At 37.2% G+C, this 26622-nt stretch overlaps 1 protein-coding gene across 2 annotated transcripts in view; it reads right to left on the reverse strand.

The window, feature by feature from the left end:
* Window positions 1-26622, reverse strand: part of FAM135A (family with sequence similarity 135 member A) — a 66258-nt gene that overhangs the window by 30278 nt on the left and 9358 nt on the right. Inside the window, exons 3-9 of one of the 2 annotated variants that reach the window (XM_066179714.1) lie at window positions 11441-11520; window positions 7106-7248; window positions 6920-6990; window positions 6428-6601; window positions 3991-4117; window positions 3461-3614; window positions 589-666 (exon numbers count right to left, since the gene is read on the reverse strand). In XM_066179714.1, the coding sequence (XP_066035811.1) occupies window positions 589-666; window positions 3461-3614; window positions 3991-4117; window positions 6428-6601; window positions 6920-6990; window positions 7106-7248; window positions 11441-11520 (827 nt within the window). The remainder of the gene's footprint in view (window positions 1-588; window positions 667-3460; window positions 3615-3990; window positions 4118-6427; window positions 6602-6919; window positions 6991-7105; window positions 7249-11440; window positions 11521-26622) is intronic. The other variant, XM_066179715.1, reaches the window with a different exon arrangement.

Here is a 26622-nt window from a genome sequence, read left to right on the forward strand (position 1 = left end):
CTATGAGACTGAACTGCCATTATATCCTTTGCCCAGCTGAAACTTCCTTAAACAGCACTTGAATCTTTAGTCCAGCATCAAGCCCACACTGACACTCTCTAAGGGAGGATTCACCCATGTAGGTATGGACAAATGCACCCTAAGCACTCATAATGCCTTGTGTAGTGTTTGGAAGAATTAAGTCTTGAGATACCAGAAGGAATCTGAAAGATTTCTCAGAAAGAAAAGGTATTAATTATCTTTAATTATCTAAAAATCATGAGTCTGTGTTGCATTAAATGAAGCTATAATTTTAAGCTATTTTTTAAATGTTGATGACTGACTGAACTCTCACTCAGTTTTGTTTAGTAAAGTAGAACAACACTCAATCAAAAAACAGCAATGATATCTCATCTTATCACCTATACTCAGCCAGAATTTTGTAGCTCAGTTCTGCAGACTTCAGAGTTCAACATGTTTGCTATGGCTGAATATTGAAATTGTTTCTTTCACCAAATGGAGATACATTTTATATTATTAATAAGAATATAATATTTTATAGTATTAATACAAATCTGAGGGATTATATCACCTGCTTTGGAAACATACCTAGGTAGGCGAATCTCTGGGTTCGTGGATATTTTCTTCTGAGAAGGCGTTCATAAAGGACCTGCATGCTGGCCTTGGCTAGTTACAGGGATTGTACACACATGACTAGTTACTACACTTCTTTTTTCACCTGTGATTTATTATTTGCCTTAAAGTTAGTAAAAGAGCTTATTGCTAGCCCAGCAATTAGTGCAGTTAGATCAGTACATGAAAACATACCATTCTAGTGTAGTTTCTAGATTAAGTATCACTTGTGATACATACATTAAGGTAGTGTTTTTTATTTCCTGAAACCAGTAATATTTAAATGCTCAATTACAATTACTGAGTCCAACAGCTGTCTCCACATGCTTCTGCAAAATCAGTGCTTTGTGTTAAAATTATATGACAGAGCAATAGCAAAGCAAACAGAAGAAACAAAATTAAAGAGAGAATAATTTTATCTTAAACAAAAAAGTGATGATTCTGAAGTTTAAACAGGACTGGATATTCTCTTCTGCAATGCCCATTTAAACTTCACAGATAAAATATCCACTATAAAAAAGTTCATTTACTTTAAAAACGAAAAAAAAGCACAAATTACAATTGTATACTTTGTGAAGTTCAGAGAGCCTCAATTTCTTTATAGACATTACAGAAACAGCTTTTTTTTGTTAACTGCTGATGGATTTTAGAAACATTAGCGTTAATGGTAGGTATTATTTTTCATGAGCAAAATGTGAGTAATAATTAAAGCTTCCATGATTAGTACTTTTTATTATTTCAATTGTCCCAAACAATGTATCAACAAAATAACTGAAATAAATGAAAAAGATATTTATAAATATGAGAAAAAACAAGTAATTCTAGCAGAGACTTAAAAAATAAAAATAAAAAATTAAACCCACAGGAAACAAACTGTCAGTAGTATATGTACAATGAATGGTAAATCTAACTTGTAATTTTCTCTTCAGATATTTACTGTGAGCATTTCTGTTCAAAACTACATTCCTATAAGCTAAATTACCCATATAGATGAGAAAAGGTCTGATTCAAGTTCCACTGACGCTTGTGAGTGGTTTTGCTAACTTCAGTGTGGTTGAAAGATACAACCCAACGCTGCATTGCTAGTATGCAACTCAATGGCAGCTTTTCTCTATTTCATATATATTTTAGAGGAATGTTTTAGGGGAACTGAAGATCATACCTGAAACATTTAAGTATCAAGATTTAGTCTAAGCCTATCCTTAGAACAGCAATAGTGCCATCAAACTCAATATATCAAGCCAGTAAAGCAAATCCAAAGAAGGGCAACAAGGCTGGTGAAGGGTCTGGAGCACAACTCCTGTGAGGAGTGGCAAAGGGAGCTGGGATTCTTCCACCTGGAGAAAAGGAGGCTCAGGGGAGATCTTACTGCTCATCTAGAACTGCCTGAAAGGGAGGTGTAGCCAGGTGAGGGTCAGGCTCTTCTCCCAGGTAACAAGTGACACAGCAAGAGGAAATGGTCTCAAGTTGTACTAGAGGGGGCTTATACTGGATATTAGAAAAAATTTCTACATTGAAAGGGTGGTCAGGCATTGGAACAGCCTGCCCAGGGAAGTGGTGGAGTCACCATCCCTGGAAGCATTCCAAGGGCATTTGGATGTGACACTTGGGAGATGTGGTTTAGTGGTGAACATGGTGTTGCCGGGTGAACTGTTTGACTTCATGATCTTTAGAGGTCTTTTCCAACCTAAATGACCCTCTGATTCCATGATTTAGGAAAAAGTAAATTTGACCTTAAAAAGAAAACTAAAAGTTGAGTCACTCCATTAATAAGGTGTTTCCCTCCGTATCAAAATTAAGATAACTGACAGAAAAATGTAGCACTAACTATAGCAGTATTTTTGCTTCTATGAAGAAAACACCTCAGTTTCTAGTATTTTTCTATGGACAGATTTGTAATATCCTCCCTGATTTTTTTTTCCACCAAAAACAGCTTCATATTTTGTAATTTAGAAGTGAAATGTTCTGTCTTTGAATCACTAACTGACCACATCACAATTTTACTATATCTTTCATATCTCAATTACCAATCTTACTGTTTTCACTGTGCTTAGTTTTGACACTGGTAAAATTAAACATTACAAAAATCAGTAAGTATTGTCTACAATCCATATAAATGCCAAATGATTTTTTTCTTTTCTTTAATAGAACATGACTAAAAAGAGGATATGCTTGCTGAGGAAAAAGTCTAAATCATTGTTTACAATGCCAATACATTTTCCTATCTTACTTCCACTGCCCTTCTAGTTCACAAATCAAGGTTAGGCTGTCTAATATTTCTTCATTCTACAGAAGAGGAATGAACATGTACCTTTCTATACATCACATGTAATACTTTTGCAGTTACTTTTATCACATGTGATTAGCTAGAAGTCTTCAGGGCAACTAACTGTGTTTAAAAAGTTAAACTACAAACTAAGCCAGCAGCAATTTTTTCTTGTAGGTCTTTTTTCATGTAAGTTTTCAGTCAAATATTCTTCTCAAAGCTTACAAAATTTAGATTTTTGTACAAATATGCAATGCTTCCTTACAACAAAGTGCAGTGTGCTACTTGGATTAATAGCTTCTCTAACTTTCCCACCACTAAACTCAGTTATTTGAAATACGAGCACAAATCAAGACCAAGAAGAAAAAATATTATTTCCATAGAATAAGGCTGTTATCTCCTCATTTTTTTAAAGATGTGATAGTACTTGTTTCTTTTGGATTTTTCAGTTACTAAATTTCAGATCAGTTTAAGCAAAAAAAATTTAGATATAAGAGATATGCCATCAGTGACAGTTTAGTCTAGAAGAGGTCTTAAAAAACATTCACAAGAAAGTGATACATTTTATGAAATTGAACATACCCAGTTCAATTCGGTGGGAAGAGGGGAGATCCTTGGTTATTGTAATGAAATATCTATGTAACCCTTTGAAAGCAAGCAGCAAAGTGGCACAAAGTGTATAGTGGAAATTATAAGCATGGCTGAGGAAAGACTCTGAAACAACAAAACTGCAACCCTAGAATAAAGAAGAAAAGGCACATATTAATTTTGTATAATAAATGAAGTGTTAGCAGAATGCTAAACACTAAATCTAAAAAGATAAGCAATTGCCTCTTTTCACAAACTTGATCCACACTTTTGTGATTTTCAATGGTTTGCGAGACATTGAAAAAGGAGGTCAAACACTTAATATTGTAAGCTTCCCATATGTACATTCCTGAAGCAGGTAAGAGTCTTTTGGAACAATTTTTCTCACTTCCCTTTTCACATGCTGTGCCAAAACAACTCTAACAAAGTTCATTCTTTATCAAATAATATTCCTGCAGAAAAGATAAAAATTCAGACCTCCCAACAGAATACAAATAAAATGTTAAACTGATATATATTCTTACGTCTGCTGATAACTGTTTTGTGTAGTTATTGCCAAAGACCACGCTTTCAAGAGAAGGAATCACAGAGTCCCTGTTTTGTGCTGGTGCATTCCTGTTCAACCACGTATTCTTCACTGGGCGAGGAAAACTGCAAAAAGCACAAATGAACTGATAATCTGAACATACTGTTCCTCTTTACTTCCAATGGAAGCTTCAATTAATTTAAACAATATTCCTGAAAGTTTAAACCAGAAAGATAAATTTTGAAATATAACAGGTATGAATCAATAATTTTCTGTGGATTCTGCTGTGAGGACTTAACCTCTGAAAAATGAAGCAGTAGAAGGAAGTTGAAAGGTGTTACACAAGCTGACATTGCTGTTTTCCTAAAGAATGCCTGAGCTCTGCCTGCTGAGGAGGAGATCCTATCCTGAACTCCTGGAAGGACAGAGCATCCTGCAACAGTAGCCTTGTAGTAACAACTAGGAAAGATGAATGGAAAACAAATGAACACAGTAAGTGGGGACTATTAGACAACAGGAAGAAATAAGCAATTACATATTTAAGAAAAGAGTAGATTATACAGGAGTCCAGGGCTGTACCCAAGTAGAATTATCTTCTCTCTTTCAAGGGACGTGTTAACACTGGTTGTTCCCAAGAAAAGGTGAATTTGAATGCTACCCAGAAGAAGAAAACACTCAAAAAGTGACCACCCCTAGGAAAGGAAGAGGTGCCAATAACATGAGCATGATCCAAACAGAGGACCAAACTGTCACCCATGAAAGCCCAAAGGACAAAGAGGAGTGACATCTGCAATTCTCAGGTTTTGCAGAAACAGGTGTTCCAGAAAAGTGAGCCAGATTTGGATACAGCAACCATTAAGTATTTGCTACACGGGGGAGCTCAGCTGAAATAAAACACTGTAAATTATAAAGTTTCTTCCTCTCCCCATCATAAGCTGATTTAAAGGACAAGTTGAATGCTTAAAATGATTTTGTGGATACCAGCAACCCCCTACTCTCACGGTAACAGAAGCAACATAGAAGCTGCTGTTTTGTTTCAGTATCTCCTTACACAAACCGTATCAAGCTGAGGTTTACAATTAAATAGCATTATTGTATGATCACTTGAAAAGCCAGAAACTGAGGAAAAACACATAGAAAACTCCTCAGATTCACCACAACCTTTTTAAAAGGTAGTAGGGACAAACATGTTTCTGACTAAAAATTAGTGCCAAGACCTGTTTTCATTTTCTGACAACAAAAAATCTATATAGGTTAAATACCTGAATTTCACTTGTGGGACAGTGTGATCATATACATTTTACACACATGCTGCTACTTTAAGTGCATTTAAGTGCATTTATCAGATTATGTCTTCAACAACAACTCCCATCTTCTCAGTACTTGTTTCTCTCCCATATAAGGCTACGCCATCTCTTCAGATGTGTTAGTGCATATACTATACAACTATGCCTAAAACACATCACCAAAACAATTCAAACCAACTTGCAGGGTTTAAAAAAGGGACAAAACCCCATGAAAGCCAGCTGAATCCTCCAAACCAGTGCAGCCCTACAGCACATAACAGCAGTCGAACATACACAGAGATAGTGCTTTCCATGATGTGAAGACAGGCACAAGGAGTGGGAATACCTCAAGCTAAAGGTCTGGGCATTTATGGCACAGATTGGACTTGAACATGAGGACACTTGAGGGCAGTAGCATGGAGTATTTGAAGAATGAATGAAAGAAAAGATAGACATGCTAAAACAAAGGTGTGCAAAGAATACTTCATATGTTTAACTGACTGTACAGCCCTTCTTCACACAGAGACACAATCTAAACAGAGATTGAAAAGGGTAACACAAGTAGATGAAATAAAAAAGGCTCCATCAAAAATTAGCCAAAATCTCTTTTAAAGAGAAAAATAAATTCTCCAGTTCCATTTACTGAATAAAATGGTAAATATATCATTTGCAGATATCATTGCCATTCCAGCAGTAACTGAAAACGGTGCAGATAGTTAACAGAAGGCACCCTATTTGTATTAAGAGCAGCTATTTCAGTCACTGTGTATAGTGTGCAGTCAACCTTCCTGATTAAAAAATTCATAAATATTTATACATATAAATATACACATATAAATATAGATATTTATACATTCCTCCACTTCTCTGGCCTCGGGCATTTTCTCTCTTCTACACTACACATTCTTCTTTCTAATTAAAAAACCCTCAAAATGTGTTTCTGATAATCTTAAATAAAACAAAAAGTTTCTCATCCCTCTGGATCCTGAATTCCAAAATCATCACAGAAAATAATACTTCTATACGGAATAATATGTCTAGATGGAAGTATATTTCTATATTTCTAACTCCTTCCTGATTATTCTGGTTTTATAATACTTCCATTTGGACATTCAATAATTTATTTGCATTTTATTAGCAAGAGATTACCTTATCAATGGCTGATGCAGAGCAACCAAAGAAGCATGGACTATAACCGATATGACAGAAAGGTGGAAGTAATCAAACATGACATTGACATAATGATGAAGGCCCTGGTGTAGGTTAAAGTGCAACTTCAAAGTTCGGCTACTTATTGGCTGTAGTGTGCTCAGGTCATCTGGTCTAAAAAGAAATTAACAGAACAACATCCAATTAGAACAATCATGTTTAAAGTGCAAGTTATTAATAACTGACACAAATAGCAATTTAGCATAAGTCCATACTTTGGAACGCAATGGCATCTCCCCCAGAGAAAAAAAAAAAAATTAGAATGAGACTAACTAGTTATGAAATCTTAAGAGATTTCAGCACTGGATTTCTTTTTTACCATCATTTATGTCTAATGTGAACACACTACACCTATACATAATACAGATTTAAACAGATTGAAGAGTTAACATATATTCTTGCTTTAACAAAATCTTTTGTATTTAAACTTACGAGTAGTCTGTATCCGTGAAGTGTAAATCTAATGTTAGCAGAAAATTCATTTCATTAAGCGACTCCTCAATCTACAAAGAAATTGTAGAAGCATGAAATCTCTCAGGTCCCTTATTTGTACTAATTCAAATTGTACATAACAAAGCCTAAATTATCTGAATATAGTAAATTTGAACAGCACATTACCTTCCTCTCATCTATCAGCATTTTTATTTTGAAAATCATCACATCATTCACAGAAACTTCCTCATTTTTGTAAAGAATCTGAAATGTTTTACTGCAAACTATATTGTCATGGACTGAAGCAGGAAAGGCAAGGTCCGTTGCACCTGAAGAGAGAAACAAGTATTAATATAACTGGAAAACTCAGAGCAACTAATAAGTGGAACTATAATTTCCATCAATTTCATGGTTACTATTAAAATCGTAACAACGTCAGTAATGTAAGTGCCTTTTTTTTCAGTCAGCAACTGATGAATTTTGAAGCAGTACATTTTGTTTCAAAGAACCACTGTCAATATTTTTAATATAAGTTCTGAAGAATTTTTGCTTTGTTACAAACTGAAGACATTCTAGGCATCAAAAATTGTAATAAAAATCATGAATTCTGTATTGTTTCATCTAGCATTCACGTTAATTTGCAGGTTTTAACCACACTGAAAACAAAATTACCTACAGATGAGGCAAAGAGGTTAAATGACATATACCACTCCACTGAATTAATCAAGAACAGAGGTCATTTGTTCTTTCTTTTGAGATCTTTGCATCCTACTCCAAACCAAACTAAGGTTAGGCCGAACTAATTCCGAGCTTATCGCCTGAACCTGGCATAGCACATGCAATATGACACTTCTGCCTTCAATCCAAAGCTACTCATCAAAAAGAGTTCAGAAAAGTGTGATAAATGGTTGGGGAATATTTTGCTGAAAAAAAAAAAAAGAGTTAAAAGATTTGCAGAAGAAATGAGAAAGGGAATGATTTAAAACAGTCATTGAGGAAATATTTATCGTAATAGCAAAAGATTATCACACAGGAAGTATCACAGTGGGTACTATCTTCTGAAAAAAACCTAAAAGTAGTAGGAACTTGGAAGAACAGAAGTAACAGAAATACTGACACTTACAAGTCCTCTTAAAAAATGGCTCAAAAACATCAATGTCTTCCAAGACAAAATGTCTTAGAAATCACATAAATGAGGGTGAAAAAGATCTTTTAAAATTCTTTTGATTCTAAATAAATTACTTCAAAGGAATTCACAAGAGGAAAAAAAAAAATCTGCAGTTTGCAGTCTACAGCTTTGGGGCCTCCAATTGAATATTACTGCCCTTGGCAAACATTCCCACTCTTAGTAACATCTTAATTCAACTTATTTTCATGAATGTACAAATACTGGGTTGTGCTGAAGTGTTTTCATACATATCATCAGTATGGCGTCCTGGACAAAATGCTTACAAAGGCTGAATCATTACAGTGTAATTCCCCTATGTATAATGCCACTTTCAGCTTACATCCATCTGTGTCATCTGTTACAGCTGAAGGGCAGAGCAGGTATGGTTTCACTTGGCACATAATCTGACATAACTGTACAGCATCAGCAAAAGGGATCTCCCACTCCCGTCTGAAATAAAAAGAAGTCATGGAGACAAATGGCTGAGGTCCCACTTCCTCTGCAGTGTCCAACCCTGAGTTACAGCCCCCAGCTCTGCTGACTTCAGTGTAATGCAAACCAGCACCCCCAGAAGAGAGAGAGGAGCTGCAGAGGAAAAGCTGAGTCAGGAACAGGCTGAGCCACTTCCACATGGGGAGCAAGGTCTCACAAACGTGAAGTCATCAAGGCAGAACTGCTGGTTTTTAAATCAATGATGCACTGACTGACCAGGACTATTCCTAAGTTTCTAACCACACAAAAGGCCATTTCCACAAGAGAGGAGAAAAAACAGTGGGATTTTTTTACTCTTGCATATCAATGACATATTTACTTTTACATAGTTATTGCTCTTGCATATAAATTTACTAGATTTATATTTTTGTTAGATATATAGGTTTATATATTTATCAATTTGTATTCTACAAGACAATTTACTCTTGTATCATAAAACCACACACCTCATTCCTTCCTACTCCTCCTTTGCTGTTTTTTCCTCCCCCTTTTTTTTTTCTCTGAAAATCAGCCATGAATTTTTGAGAGAAGGACGAATTCAGAACATCCTCAAATCTGAAACAACCTCATAAAGGCTAAAAATACATGTTTTCCTTTTCATTTTCTACAGCACATCTTCCTTCAAATTCTAAAATAATAAAAGACTTTCACAAGGCTGGAGCTAAAGCAAGTGAATTTCCTTATCCTATCTGTAATGACACTCATGCTGGGTCCCAAGCAGGTCTAGTGAGTTACTAAAGGATGTGGGAAATAGAAACTGAAAAAAAACTTATTTAAATTAATGAATGACTGCATGAAGAGCTGGGCAAGGAGTGAAAGGAGATGCAAGTGAACAGGAAAAAGAGGAAAAACTTAAGATTATGTATTTGACTCAGGGAGATAAAAAGGAGGAGAGAGATCAAACAAATGGTCTATGGGAGAGGGAAAAACAGCTGAAGTAAGGAAACTGCAGGTGACTTGTGCAGAGTCCAGGGAGAGCTAGAAGTAGGCAAAATGACTTGTAAAGGAGTGGAAAAATCATGACACGACAAAGCTAATAGAATTTAGAATAGGTAAGTATGGGAAAAACTGAAGAGAGAGAAAAGTACAGAAAGAAGCACCTGATCAATACAGGACACTATTCTCAAGAGTAAGAGCTGTGGGATCCTGACCAGCCTCCTCTGTGGTTAACAAGTAACATTTTCACACAGTGAATCAGCCCAGTGCTACTCTATGCTGAGACCAATAGCAGCTATTTTCTACACACAACAGCAGTCTTGGGAATCGCTATCAGCTGGAGGAGGAGGGTTGCATGTGAGCCTACAGCATCCAGCTCTGCTAAATCAAGCAAGTGGGTAAACGGAAATGGAAAGCAGAGGTTCTGGGCAAGACCTAGCACTATGATGTCCACAAGAAGGACAAACTAACTCCCTTTCACTGACCAGCTTGTACCCTTCCTTCTGCTTTGTTGTGGGACAAACATTATCAGTAACTACCTAAAAAACTAAACTGAGAAACTGGTCTAAAAAGGGCCCCAGTTTTTGCGTTCGAAGAAGTTTGGGTTTTTTGTAAAATGGCTGCTTATCAGCTGAATGAGTTCCCCAGTTGAGTTCCCAGACCAGATCAGACACTTGTGTCAACAACACACAGAGCAATATGAAGGTAAGACAGAGTGGCCAGGGGGAATCAAGGGCTGGCTTTTTTTCTTTGTCAGAACTGCTGATGTAAACTCACACCAAATTGCAGACCTAATGTTTATACCCTTTATGTCTACTAAAAGAAACAAGAGCTAACACATACACCACAATTTACTAACAAGACTGCAGCTTTCTGAAAAAATAACCTAAGACCATTCAAAAATATACCATGAAATGGAAAAATGTGGGGTTTTTTTCCCAGCAATATCAATCATACTATTGTCACTTGTCACAAAGTGTGTTTTACTAAAGGATGTCTACTAGACCCAAATTCTCTAAACTACATTAAACTTTGCCTTTGAAGTGGAATAATCTTGGCTCATCAGAACCATTCATTTATCTCACACAAATCCGAAACATATTTAGGAAGCTTGACCAAAATTCAGTATCTACTGCATTTTGTTGTTGCTGTACTCAGAGCTACTTTCAAAATAGCCTCAAAAATTCAGGTTTCAGTAACATCCTGTTGCATTTTCTCAGACTGCATTACATTTTTCTTCCTTGAAATTCCTGTAATTCCACATAACGCTTGAAATTTTAATTAAATTTTTGCTTTTCATATTTTTACACCATGCTGAGGTACGGCTTACACAGAATTAGGTGAGCCCTAACAGGTTTCTCTGGGTTTATTTTGCCTGGACATAGAAACCAAAAGTGAATGACAAGTGCAAAATAATAATAATATATATATATATAAGGGAATTGTGCTCAGGAGGTTAAATCAATTTTCAAGTTTACCATTAAAGAACAACAGAGTAAGTCTGAAAACTGCATCCTTTCAAAATATTCTTTTCATTAAAAGAATGGGCTTATCAATCTGTGTAAGAGTCTGTATCTGAAATTCTCCACTGCTTTCAGATATCTACTTAGATCTGCCCTTGGTCATCTTGGCTTGAAACATGGAGAAGACTGAGCAGATCAGTGGAAAAAAACAGAAGACACTAACATAAAGGAATCACCATGTTTTGCTACGAGCAGAGGCAATCAGCAGATGAAAAATAGTAACAGAAATTCTGTAATCAACTTTTAAGTCTCACTGTTAAGAACAAGATATATTTGCATTGTGTTAGTAACAAAATTAAAAACACTTCTGTATTAGTTATAAAAATATACGACAAAAAGCGTAATCCCTCAATTAGCAAGGCAAGATAATGACCTAATTTACTGAAAAGTTTTTGCACTTACCAGTTCCATGTAACAAACTAGCTTCTAATATGTGTGGAACTCTTGGAGGAATTTTCATAGACGCACGGATCTGGTAAAAGCTAAAGCAAAAGAGTGATTTACAATGGATGTGTTACAGTACATGTCATTTATCATATACAGATAAATTGACAAAGGCAAGAATGATAATGGGAAAGAGGAACAGCTCAAGGAAGCCTACTTAATATTGTCTTACTTAACCCTTTATCTTGTTATGTTTTATTTTTTTTAATTATTAACCAATGCAGTAGCCACACATGAATAAGTCCTAACACAGCACTAGTTTTTCCATACCCTGCAGAGTTGGAGCAAATACTTACAAAGACATGCAGTAAACTACACTGAAAAACTGGTATGAATGAAAAATCAGGATTATCACCTACACTACAGTCATCTTGGAAGAATGTGCCATGTAGCACATCTACAGGACTGCTATAATCAGGTCTGACACTGAAGGAGGTGAAACTGCAGTTTGTAAAAGTCCTCCCTCCAGGATCCCCTGAAACACACCACTTACCAGACATTCCTTATATTGTTTGCGGCTACCAGCTATGCAAAAATGCAAAAAAGGGGTCGCACTAGTTAAAACACAACAACACCTTTATGCTATCGAGGCCAGTAACTGCAGGCTTCAAGCCTAAAATTGAGAAAAATCCCAACACAAGTCTGTGAGGTCTCTACCCCATCTCTAAACCATTTTTCATCTTATTCAGCTCCATCCCATTTCCATCTTTGATTTTCATCTAAGAAATCCTTAACTGTCACAAGACTGATTTTACAGAAGCCTTTAAATAACACAACCACAAATACACTTAGGTCACACATTCTAAACTCTCTCATCCCATTTCAAATAATTTGTTTGAGTTAGCTTCAGCTCCTCAGTGAGCTGATGTGACCTACTACACAGCTCCCCAAACACTAAGACCAGTGAAAGGGAGGCAGCACAAACACAGGCAAAGACAGGAAGAAATCCCCACCTTTCTTGGCAGAAGCATGGTCCTAAATGCCCTTAGAAGTACACATTTACTCCTTCATATTCCACTCACAGCATATACCCAGTCACAGTCACAGTTTTCATCATCCCCAAAAATACAAATCCAAATCAATCTATTTGTGATTTTCTGATTTTGGCTTCTAACACTTCAACTGAAGCTCACCATCCAGGTCTTCACTACAACTGATGTGACTGTGTATTAGCCTAACAATCAGCCAATGAAAAAGCTCTTAATTTAATTCTTCCACAAAATTAAAGTCAGCTTTAGTCTTGTTAAAACTTATATATCAAAGAATAGGAATATAGTGAAGCAGTAACATTGTTAGAGATAAGAGATGAAGTGATTCCTACTTCTAAAAAATGGAGCAAAACTTAACTTATTGCAAGCTACTAGTTACATGTTTCATTTTTGGAAACCCACAGGTCAAGCATGATTCCAAAAATGCTCCCTTAGTGATTCATAAATAGTAAGTTAATTTGTTTTGTATTGGGTTAAAGAAATATAAATTAGCATTAAGCTTTCACTGTTATCTTCTCCAAGAGTACAAACAATTGAGAAGATTAAGGGTACCCTCTCAACATTAACCCAGGAGAATGCAGTGTAGTACAGTGATGTACTCCTTTTTTCTGGGTCAGATGAGACCTCTATCATCCAATTAGTTACTCATTTCACCTATACTGAAGAAACATGATCCAGGATAATGTACAATAGCCTCAGCAAGGAGATACTTTCCACCAGCCCCAGCTTTGGTGTCATTTTTGGATCCACAGTAAACATTTGCCAAGAGCCTGATGCCCTACCACTATTAACTGCATCTTCTCATGATCCTAATGACCAGCCTGTCATGGTAAAGCATGCTGCTTGTTGCTTCATGTAGTAAAAGAATGTCAAATTACTGATATGGTTTACGTGAAATATTTTGTTGTTTAATATTTCTATTAAAACATCATATCTCTGTAAGTTCAGAGATATGCCATATTTTAATTCACCTTGGCATTAGCCTACCAAATGGGGTCATTCTGTTAGAATTTTAAAAATCCAAAATCTGCATCATTCTCAGCTGATGTTTAGAAGCACGTGACATCTCTGCAGAGCATAAATTTAACTCAGTATTAACAACTTAATCAAATGTGGATAGATTACTGAATAAGGACTGTAACAAGGTAAAATGAAAGGCAAGACAAAATAAAAACTGAGCACTGAACAGAAAAAAGGTGCAATGGGATATTCCCATTACTTAATCCAATAAGACTCATTCACCCTACAGATAATATTAAGTGACTGTTTCCAAACATGCCTTGAAGAAAATGATCAATAAAATTGTTCATGCTTAAAATGTAATTTGTGAAACCAAAAGGCTATTAGGACATCCTTCCTTTCTTATTATTATTTGCTTGCAATTAATCAAGAGTAGACCATTTTATCCTTTTTCTTCAGTAAACCCTTTACCTGCCTGATATTTTTATTTGGTTTCATGGGGAGATTAAAGTGTCTTGCTTGCTTGTTTGAGACAGGTGGGTTTGATTTTCAGCAGATTTATACTTTAAGCAGTTTAGAATATAAAACATTCAGATGTTACTCTGAATAATAAAATCTTGTAGGAGTTAAGCAAGGGGCAAATATGTAAACATTAACTCAAAATCTTACACCTAGATAGATGACAAAATTATTTAACTGCACCAAGGTATTTAAATAAGGACAACAGCCCCCTACACAGTATTTACCTGAATTATTCACTGTCATTCATCTTTAAATGCTGTATATATTAAGGATCTATCTGCGAAGAACTATTATACTGAAACAGGATAGATACTTGATTCACTCAATTATTATATTAGAAATCTGTAAATAAGGAAATACTTTTTTAAAGTTATGATATACATTTCTCATTTGACAGCAAATTCTAAAAGTAATGTAAAAAAATACATTAAGCTTCATCACTCTTTTCCCCAAGCTCTGCCTTCCTCATTTTGCCTCTTTTGTTCAACCCACTAATCAATTTGTGTTGCAATGTTTCCATTTCTATTAAAAACCAAAATAAAACCAAGTCACTTTCAATTATTTCCTGGCTGTACTATAGCCATTGTTTAGTTCTCATAGGGACAACTGACTCATAAACCTGATCTATTGTGTCTGCTTGGGCCAACACATAACAATTCAGTATCAAGGACTTGTTACTTACCTATCACATTCAGTTGTCCCAAACATCCTTAAAACACTCCATAAATAAGATCTGAATAAGATCAGCTCTCCACTGTCTCATGTATCAACTCTCCATTATCTAATGTAACGAGAGAATGAAGGTATCCTGAGCAGTGGAAAATCCCATATGGTAACAATGCTACAGATCACTCAACCGATGGTGCAGCAAATGTGCCCAAAGTAAACTCTAGTCTACCAATGCTTTCAAACCCCAGTCCAGCTTCTTCCAAACAGTGGAACATGGCAGACTTAAACAAAATTAGAATCATTAGGTTGGATGAGACCTCCAGGATGACTGAGTCCAAACCAACCCTAACCTCAACTAAACCAGGGCACCAAGTGCCATATCTGGTCTTTTCTTAAACACAGCCAGAGATGGTGAATCCACCATCTCCCCAGGTAAACCATTCCAATACTTTTATTACCCTTTCAGTAAAAAACTTTTTCCTGATATCCAGGCTATATTCCCCTTGGCACCACTTAAGACTGTGTCCTCTCGTTCTGTCTGGAGTTGCTGCCTGGAGAAAGAGACCAACCCCCACCTGGCTACAGCCACCTTCCAGGAAGCTGTAGAGAGTGATAAGGTCACCTCTGAGTCTTCTTTTCTCCAGGCTAAACAACCCCAGCTCCCTCAGTTGTTCCTCAGAGGGCTTGTTTTCCAAGCCCCTCACCAGCCTCGTTGCCTCCTCTGGACGCACTCAAGCATCTTCAAAGTCCTTCCTAAACTGAGAGGCCCATAACTGGACAAAGGAAGAAGGTGTGGCCTCACCAGTGCTGAGTACAAGGGAAGAATGATCTCCCTGCTCTGGCTGGACACACTATTCCTGATCCAGGCCGGGATGCCATTGGCCTTCTTGGCCACCAGGGCACACTGCTGGCTCATGCTCAGTTGGTTATCGACCAGAACCCCCAGGTCACAGTTGCAGGCTTACCACTAGAATTTTTCAGACAAAACAGATTGGGTCCATCAGTGTGTCTATACTAAACTTGCCTGAAGCCCACTGGAAGGGAGAACCCAATACAAACATCTCAACAACCCAATACAAACATGGCCCATGCTAAAGCAAAGCCAGTGAGACTCAGGTGCCCAACCTTGGTACAGCAATTTTCTCTAACACGCACCTTTAAGTCCCAGGAACATGACAGGGGAATAATCAAACTGATCTAGCACCAGTGTGGTTCCTTCTCAACTCCTGATTCTGACAGCAACCTAGACAAATGCTCTAGTGGTAACAGACACGGGGGCTTCAGATTCATTTAAAACTTAATGTAAAACTGCTTTCCAGAGCAGAAATGCTAGAAAAAGAAAATAGCTCAAGCTTTGCAGTCAGAATTAAGATACCAGAAAAATGCTAGGGTTCTTAAAGCATAGACTAGCTGTGGTTTTTATGTGAAGATTTTTAAAGAATAATTTGAAAAAAACTGTTACAATCTGTTCCTTAATCTCTGTTTTGACTGAATTACAAGAAAAAACCCACCATTTTCGGACTATTAAGGGTAGACTTCTTCAGAAACAAAGAAGTCGCAAGTACTTTGACAAAGATGCTTTAAAGCTACTCTGTTTTGAAGAAAAGAATCAATGGTATTCAGAAAGGTGGTACACTGTAAGAATCACCCGTAAAAACAGCAACATCCATCAGACTATCATTTGTGCCATTAGCTCAAGCAGGATTACTGTGTATTTCACTAAATAGAGAACAAAACAACAGAAATACCACCAAGAACTTTAATTTACAGTATGACAGAAAATGCATTAAAAAGTTGATCTTAAGCAAGAGCCTGATATGCATTAACTGTTAGATTACCCTGACAGATTATCCCATGATGTTTAGAATCAGCACCTGATAATTCAGCAACATACATTTGGGTGATCTTAGATGATACGGCTAGGGTTTGGCACTTTAAAAGGCTGGGCTACAATGGCAGCAAAGGAAGTTGAGCCTTAACATGAGTCACTGCAGTACAGGTAGTGTAGGGAATACAGGTGGATGAAGGTCTGACCACACCAAAAACAGATTTTGAATAAGTCTTTAGAACCATTTTTTCAAGACAACGAGCAGCATGCTGCAGGTTGATGTTCATGGTGTTGATATGATTTGAAGGACAGGCTCCATAGGAAGGCTGAATAAATGGAACTTGAAACAGTCTTAAGGATACTTAAACATTGGAACAGATAAACTATGGAATCTCCACTTATGGAAGGTGTCAAGACGTGAGAGGACAGTGTTCCAAGCAACACGGTTGGTGTGAAGTCCTGACCCTCCTTTCAGCAGGAGGAGGGTTAGAACTGTATGATATGCTACTATTCCTCCCACCCTGAATCAGTGACTATGATCCCAGAAGTTAACGGAAACCTGAAAAAAGGGTTCAGCAATTTCCAGCTTAATGACTGAAAGGCAACACAGTAAAAAGCACATATGGTCGGGAACCGGTACACAAAACAAGCACAGACACCCCTATGAATACAGCATATTCCACGTTTTTCCAGCATACACCTGGTTTTCCTAACCCTACACAGGCAAAATCCCTCTCAACAGCTGATTTACTTGCTTCTCTGAAAGGCAGCATCTTTTACTTCCTATTAAATTTCAAATGTCATTGACTTAGGAAAAAAAAAAGATGACCCCACAATACCACCTCTGAAAATTTGCCAACCCCTCCTTCTCCAAATGCTTACAGCAGTTACCTTTACTTATCCTGGCCACAGACATGAGGTCTAGGATGAACACCAGATCTCTTGCTCTAGTTACACTACTTAAAACCTTTATCCAGAAGCAGTTTGACATCCATCCCCCAAAAGGTACCTTTGCTTTTGCTTCAATGTGGGAGGTAGTCTAAACATTTGAAATGTCTACTGAGACAGTATACAAGCAAAGCTGGAGTGGACAGCTTATAAAATCCAGGTGATTTCTGTCAAACCCAGTCTGTGCAGTCATTCTTCAGCAAATATACGCATCTGCCTGCTCGTGTCTGTTTATGTAATTTGGTCCTCAATGTCATTACAAGCAAATAATAACTATGATATTAAAAGGTTCAAGGATATCTGGAGCTTAGCGTCCTTACTACAGACCTTGTAGGTAAAGGTATTCTGAAATAGGTAGAATTACTGCTCTCCTGTAGGCAGAGGGCACCTCTACTGTCCATCCTGTATAAAGGATTAAATCTTGTTCATCAAGTTGTATTAAAATCTTGAAGATTCAAAAATCTGGCATGTCCCAGAAAACGCTTTGCCACACAGAAAAAGTGATAGGTTTCCTTTCTGTATCCCCACTAGGGGGGAACTTCATTCAGATAGGCATAAGTAAGGGCATTTTTACCACATTTGTGGAAAATAGTAATTTATAATCTGAGCAGGAAACAGGTTTATCAATAACTGGAATGTATCTTGCTACTGACAACAATGGAAACGTACAATGTAGTAGTGATTCGACTTTTTAATGCTCCCACATGGAACTACAGGGAGTAATGTGTGCAAATGCAGTCATAAAGTACAACCATTATTAAAATAATAAAAAAAATTCTCATGCATTAAAAAAGAATATGAGCACTTATAGCAATAGCTGCACAAGAATTTACTTGAAAAACCACTTAGTTTGTCAGCGAAAGAACATTCCAAGGCAAGTGTACATTCTGAAAAAGCTTGATAACACACTGCAACGTTGAGGAAAAACCTTTTTGCAGTTCCTCTCACCAGGAAGAGGAAAGGCAGAAGCATGTACTGCAGAGTCTGAGCTTTCCTCTTCCCTAAATCCCACTGCACACTTCAGTGCATTCAGTCACATTAACAAAAGCAAGCACTGAATGTCGTGGACTGTAAAACTCACATGCACATTGGGTCACCTGCAGGGCAGATTCTAAATTTATCAGTTAACCAAATGGAAGAACAGCTGTGACTCTGTATATGCAAAACCTCAGGAGAGCTCTTGGGATCTACTGAGTGCAGTACCCTATTAAAAACATACCCTCTATTGCAAACTGTTACTAAGACTTCTCCTTTTTCCAAGGTGAGCTATGGCTCAAGCAAGCGTGACTTGTTAGGTGCAAGAGGAAACAGAGCTGGAGATGAAGCACTGCTTTGTAAATACGGAACGTGGAAGTGAAATGAGAAACTGCAAGGAAAACAGACAAAAGAGCGAGTCTCCAGAGGAACAGGCAGCTCTGGGAGCCCCAATTCCACATTGGCAGCATTAAATTGACCCTGGCAGAGCTGTGTCTTGTACAGATCACACCTCTCCCCACGGAAGAAAACCGGCACTAACAGAAACTCCCACTGCAGTGAGAGGCTGAGTCAGCAAAACACTGAAAGGATATAACGATGAGAAAAAATATTCCTTTATTTCTGTTCAACACCACTCTGTTCTACAAGATAAGCCTCTTGCTACTGGAGAGACCCTGCATCCCTAATTCTTTCATGGATTTTTTAAAAAAAATCTTAAAAGCAGTAAAGACATTCAGCATTTCACACAGTTACAAGTCAATACTTTTCTAGGCAATCTGAGTATACCTGTAATGTTTAAAGCATTCCATGTGATTGTGGAACACAAATACTCTATCTTAAATGTCACCATTAATTTGTCAGATTTTTTTGTAACCTCATAAACATTCTGTATAAAGGCAATCTAGGCAAAGAGAAAAATCAGAACACAAGTAAAATAAGGTACAATGGAACAGAAACAAGAGAACAGAGAAAGACAGAATAAAGCACAGACAGTAAAATATTGATTATTGAAGTGCAAAATTAAAACCAGAATCTGTTAGACTTGTTTCTCACCAGGAGACATGCACAATCACCTATAAACACATAATCCCACCAAACCCAGTTGGGGCCCACAAAATACCAAATGGACACCAAACTAGTTACAGGGCTTATCTAGACAGGGAATTATTTAATACAAGTATAGAACACAAAGAAAGATTTGTGTCTTGCAATCACTTTGTAATAAGTACTTCTAATATGGACCAATATGAGATTACACTCTGCTATAATTGTGGGATTTATCTGAGAAACTCTAATTCAGATACTTGAGCAGCAGGAAGACTATCATACCCTACATTTAAAAATTTTTAGCAATCCCTTCAACCAAAAATCCATGTATTTCCCAGCTGATTTTTATTAAAATGAATAACACAATGGGCAAATTTACAGGAAATAGATAAGAAGTTCTCATTTATTTGAAAGAAAGTTACCTTGAAAGTTAATTACTTTTTTGAAGTACCTCACATGTTTAGAGCACACATTATTTCTGAAAATTAGTCTTATATATAAACAAAATAGTAATGAGACCAAAATTTTGATGAGAGTTATTTGTGAGATTAATACCTCAACTAAGTCACAGTAGCTTGTTATGAAACAGGATTAAATACGTAAAACAGGAGAGAGGGGAAAGTAAATGCAACTGGAGATTTTGCCTTATTATTACAAAAGCCTTTTCACTATGTTCTTTCCACAAAACACACTCAGGCAGAATTCCTGCAATTCCTAATAAAATATTTGAAAGGGGAACAGTCTCAAATAAGTATTGCTTTTTTAAAGAGATACATAAACTTGCAGTACTAGATGAGTTCTTATTTAATCAAATATATCTTAACTTATATTACTCTATGTTTATAATTTTAGTTCCTCTTTTATTTCTCATTCTTACTGAAGAGAAAAAGAAAGAAATTATACTAAATTTCCTTACATCTTTAAAGTACAACAGTCCCATAAAGCTTATCTTCAGGAATAATGATTTCTCATTTTCTCTTACAACAACTTTTCAAATCTATTTATTTAGCTTGAAAATATTTTTCATTTGACTTTTTGATTCAGCATATCAGCCTTGCAAATGATGTATCACTATCGTTTAACCACTTTGTGGCTTGGAACTTTTTGGTTTTCTGGGGAGAAAAGTATGGGACATTATGTTTTCCTGGTATAGATGGTCATAGTTTTATAAGCTTCACCCCTTGCAAACAGGCATCAGTTTTTACTAAGACACATGTTAATTTTGAAATCAAAGTTTAGCAAATGCAACAGATGGGAGACTGGAAGACAACTCATTTTCTGGTATTCATTAGCCTTTCAAATTCTGTAAGTTTTGCAGCTGTGCAATTCTGTTCCTCTCATCTCTCAGTAAACAAGTATACAAGCCTTAAAATTCACTTTGCACCTTATTTTAATGAAGGGCAATCTCTGTTTTAATAGCAAATAGCAAACATTTAACCAGAGAAGGAAAAGCAGATACCACAAAGAAAACTGTTGTAAAAAAATCATGACAAAACAGCCAATGTGAACTACCATATCTTACATAAAATGCATCAAAGGAAGGCAGGTCATCACTTTTATCCCTTACCAACATCTTTATCTTTTCCCCTGTAGTAAGTTGTATCATTCATGAAAGTCACATTAGCTTTTGTCACTTAATTCTTTAAATTGAAACACTGTAGTTTCAAATATAACATATTGCTCTGTGATGTTATTAGCACACTAAGAAAGAAAAGTAATCTCTCAGATTTAGAAGTCTTTTTTCCTTCAAGCAAGGCACATTTTCATGATTCATTTAAATCACCTTAAGCCAGTACTGCCACAGGTAGAAGCATTTTGCAGACCAAAACCTCTTTTACATATTTTTCTCCCTCCTCAAATAAGTTCTGGTGTTATATCAGCTCTATGGTAAAACAAACCAACATGCTCATCCAACTGGAAAGGGAAAAAGAGAATTCAGTAGGGGCTATTAACAGAAGGCAGAATCACACAGCCAGGACAGAAAGTGTTCCCTTCAGTGACATGACATGGGCCTAAGAAAGGCTGGGCTAGTGGTGGGGCCCCTGCTCAGAAATAATATGAAATTGTACTGCCACTTTGAGTAAATAATTTTTTCCTCAACTTCAAGAATTTCAACTCCAAAAACACTGAGAAGCAAAACTGCTGACTACACAAGATATTTTTGCATTTATTATTAACATAAATCTTAAGAAATAATCTCATAGAATATTACCAGAACAATGTCACAAGCAAGTAATGAAAAGTTAGCAGTATAAGTCAAGACCTGTCAAGACTCTAAGCATAATTCAAACACAAGTCATGACTTTAAATTACAATGATCCTAAAAGCTTATTAATATTTAAGAGTAAAGTGAGCATTCAAGTTTGGAAAGCAAAAACTCCACTTCTTTCCCCTTCATAAAAAAGAAGAGTTACTTTCTTGAACAGACTTTTTGCCATGATAGAGCCACCTCCTACAGCAACAGTATCTTCCATCTCCTAAGACCTACCCTATCCAGTACACTCACAAGAATTAAAACTTCTGATGCCAGTTTAAATAAATGAAACAAATTACAGGAGAACAAATGTACTAAGTAGCCAAATCCCTTTTTCTCTTGATATGTTCCACAAGCTAGATACCCTGAAGACACACAGTACCTGCTGAACCTGTTCTACAAGTTAAAAAAAAACAATTAAACAAGCAAGAAAAAAAAAATTGTTTATCTAAAGTCTACACTTTTCAAAGGCTTCTGTTTTGAGAAAACTGTAACAAGCACTGCAGAAAACCTCAAATGGTATCCAAAATACTTTGAAATTAATTTTACGTAGGAAGGTATTCAGGAAAGGTAGGAAACAAACTGCTGAAAGGCAGGCGTGCTAAAGTACTGTGAGATGAAAACTGAGAAGAACGTAATCAGGAAAAGAGAAAAACTCCATAGAAGAAGTACTAACCATAGTAATATGACTGAAGTGCAGAGATGGTCTTCAAGGTGACCGTATGACTTCCTTTCTACAAACACTGAGGAGCATTAACCTTTCCATGCATCTGAGTATGTAACTCATTTTGCTCCCCTTATGAGGCTGACCTCCCACCACTGCTGGGATCTGCAAAATCCACTGAAGAAGAATCAGAGTTCTCTGCAGAGTTGGAAGCTGAGGGTTTCTGCTGCTCTGGATACCTTTCTATCATCTCCTCCTTCCCCCTTTCAGAGCTGACCTACAGAAAGGGACTTGGCATTCTGGAGGTGGTTAAGGGCCCTTTCTCCACCAAATACCAGAGCTGGATCTTTCTGACTTCTGCAATAATCTGATTCCTTCCCTGTGTCAGCCAAGTTAGCTGGTATCTGGGAAACCCTATCCTTCTTTATAGTAAGGGGATGTCAAGAATAATGTCTTGAAATTTAGACTGTACTTCTACAATACAAAGACTTCTGCAAGAAATGAAGTTTAAGGAATTCTGTTTTCCCCTTTTCCTCTGTCCTGTCCTCCCAGGCACTGGAGGCACGTGCCCTTCCAAGACATTTGACGCCTTTCTCAATTACACCAATTGCTCTGCACCGCTTGCAGAGCAGTTCTGGACACTGGTCAGATCCAGCAGCTCAGTCAGCACAACCCATGGGGCAGGGCACTGCAGCTGCATGAAGCTGCCAGCAGCTTGGGAGGTGGAAAGCGCAAATTGGCATTGCCAGGCAAGCTCTGTATCTCCATGAGGGCTTAGGGAAATTAGAATTGACATACCTGACGTCTGTCATAACTCTGTATCCTAGGGGCATGGATGTCAACTGAGATGAATGCCGAAGTTCAAACAGAGGTTTTGTTTCAAAACATACTAATCTCTGGGCTGCTCTCATTGAGCAGATCACACTGACATAATGGCATCTCCTGTTCCAGAGATGTCTTCCTAACATGGAGGCTGGAACTTTTATGTACATTTCTGTCAGGACACAGTCCAGGATTACAGTTAAACCAACCCAGACACTAGTTGGTGACAGAAGTAGTCATCCCATTCCTCCTGTGTACTTTATACTCCTTCTGCACCACCACTAACAGTATATCTGATGCTGCTATGGACCAGGGAGGTTTAAAAAATATAATGCAGAATGGTTCTGGTTTGGCCAGGTTTTTTTCTGCTGGTTTTTCATTTTGAGCTGACCAACCATAAGGTAAAATAGCATGACTACAGACACACAGGAAGCACCAGAAGCAGGATCACCCTGCTCAGGCAGCTGCTATCAAACAGATCTCCCTACCTGTAAGATCTATACCATTTGCTCTGTGTTTCTGCCAACTTAACCCACTCTCTGACTACACTGCTGTCAAAAGCAAGCCCACCTTACTGATGTGACTGCGGGAGGAAACAAAGCACGAGAAGACCATGCATATCACACCTTTTGGCAGATACATGCTCAGGCCAACTATAAATGCATACATGAGAATGTATTTCACACCACATTTGGGCTATGGCATCAACAGTGGGCCATGCTAGGTATACTCTCTTACCCTCTCCCCTCACCAAAAAAAAAACCAACCCCAGTGCTCAGGCACAACCATCCACATCAAAGAAACATGCACTACTGAAAAATATGCCTCTTTTTCTTCTCCCCAGTCTGATCACCTCCAATAGCTTGGATGCTACTTCTTGCAGTAAAAATACATGAATATAGAAAAAGATTAGCAGCAGAGGTCTTGATCACTTAATCCAAGGTATTCAACATATTTTGGAAAAAATATGAGACAAATTTTTAAAGCGTTGCAAATCAACAAAGGAAGTTATGTGTGCATAAACATGAACATGATGGTCCAGTCTAGAGGGCCTCATAAGTATTTGGAGATATTTTAAGCTTCTTCCCCCATGGCCAATGTGAGTCAGAATATGGGAAAGGGCGAATAAGTGTAGTGGGGTGAAATAAGGTTAAAAAAAATATTCAAAAATCTGATGAGTTACTTTATGTGGAGTACAGTAATTGGCAGAAGACAAAAGAAGCAAAAGAGGAAGAGATTTTGAAGCAAGCACCTGACTGAAGTGGAGGCAGGAAGTCTGAGTCTACATTTGGTGGTGGGACTGAGCCTGGTTCCCTGTTCCAACAAAGCTATTTGTTCTCTGCAATATGTCATGATCCAGGAAAGTGCTGTTCGTAATTACAGATACAAGTATATGTAAAGGTATTATCAGCTTGTATGTGCAGCAAAACAGGCACAAAAAGACACTATACCAGAAATTTCTGCTGTATGGTGAGGCAGTCAAGACTTTAAAACACAGGATATGCATCTTTCTCTCTCCCCTCCCTCAGATAGCTATGGATGGTAAACTAACTTTAAGAACAATATTTCTTCTGTAACTATTATGTGTACTAACCAAGCATACATAAATGAGGCAAAACACCTATGAGTGACAGATTTTTCTGGGTGTTGCCATCATCTCACAGTGTGAGATGGTTTGAAGTGCAACAGTATGCACAACCTACAAACTTCTGCACATAAAGGTGCTAACACTTGAAAAAATCTAAAAGTAGCAAATTTAGTGACTAAATATGTATCCAATGCAAAGTTAAAACTGTTACTGCTGTCAAATGCCACTCCAGAGTCCTGAACTCAGTAAAATTCAATTTAGAAAAAGAAGGTGCATACTCAGGAAATCATTATTGCGAAGCCTTCAGCTAACACCTATGCCCATTCCACCTTCATATTATACACAGCTGATAGATATATGTTCTATAGAATAAAAGAATGGGTCTTCTCCAGACAAAATCCTTTTATACTCATTCCTGTCTTACTCTGTCATTTACTCCCTCACTAAACTAAATTCATTGATCATGTTTCTCTTGACAGACTTCGTGGCAAGGCATGCTGAGGTACAATTGTTATTTTGTAGTGTGAAATGGTACCTGGTCTTACACACACAAGACCCCTATTTCTTCAATTGCATAAAGAAAGAATGAATTACACAGACCACCAACCCCCCAAAGCAGTCTCAAAGGACAGCTAATTACTGTCACACCAAAGAGCTGTGCCTACTATGGCACTGTCAGGTCCAGAAAGGCAGCAAGATGGTATAACTAGGCATCTGAGCACTTTACCTTTTTGTTCCTAGAAAACGGAATTTTGCCAAATTGAATGCCTGAAGGAGATGGGATTTCATTAGACATCTTTAATTCTGAGTTGTGAAAATGTTTCCCATTGCAAAATCATAATTTCAATTGCATAAGTTGTTTTAAAATGTTCATAAGTACTACTTAAGCATAAGAGTTAAAATCTGAATAAAATTTAGGTGATTTGAAATTTTTACCCCACATCTGAGAAGTCGAAAAGATGCAATGAGTACCCATGAACATTCCAAAATGTTGAAGTAATATTTTTAGAATATGGGGAGATGCAGGAAAACAACCACACCCTCAGGACCACTACAACTACCAACTCTTAGCTGTACCTCTATGAATAATGACTGAAGAAATAAGCATCTGTACAATCATCTTTATGGGTCAGAATCTGTAGCTAAAAACCATAGCATGGGATCTCATTTAGTTCCTTAAGTTGGAGTACAGTCTTCTAGGAATTACCATGGAGAAGAGTGGGGAGGAGGATTCAAAAATAGGAGTCCAATTTACAGTGGCTCTAGGTGACCCCCAGACAAGCTTCCCTGTGCGGCTGGAAGTCTCCTAATACAGGCACTGCACTTCAGATAACTGAAGAAGACAAGCAGAACAACATCCCCATGTCTTCAGTTCCACTCGGTGTGCTTCAAAAAACCTTAATTTCTCAGCTAACTCGAAGGAAACAGTGCTCAGTTTTTTGCTTACTTTTCTAACCCCTCTTTTCAACAAATATAAGACTTCATATCTTAGAAGACAAGAATCCGTCTTTAAAATTGCAACTGCTCTTTGGGACCAGACTATGTCACTGTTGTCGCAAACATCCTGCATCGCAGGGGTCAAGAGGATAATTGAGTTTCTAAGTTTCTACTTCTGTAGCAATGGCAATTTAAAATAAGACTTTCCCACTGTTCATTCCCAGTCTTACCCTTTCTAGCCTTAGAGAAAGCAGAATCTGTGTGCGCGTGCACTGATCCAACTACAATCAGAAACTGATCCACTTAAAAAACCAAATCAAAACAACAAAAACCCCCATGACCAAAAATATTTGCATAATTTTTCTAGACAGACTATTCCCTTGAGTTTACAGCCTAGCCCTCCAAATCTTAAATCTGTATAATTGCTATTTGTATTA

Source organism: Chamaea fasciata, unplaced genomic scaffold (genome assembly GCF_029207755.1).
Source record: "Chamaea fasciata isolate MVZ Bird 193981 ecotype frontalis unplaced genomic scaffold, bChaFas1.0.hap1 SCAF_3, whole genome shotgun sequence".
NCBI lineage: Eukaryota > Metazoa > Chordata > Aves > Passeriformes > Sylviidae > Chamaea > Chamaea fasciata.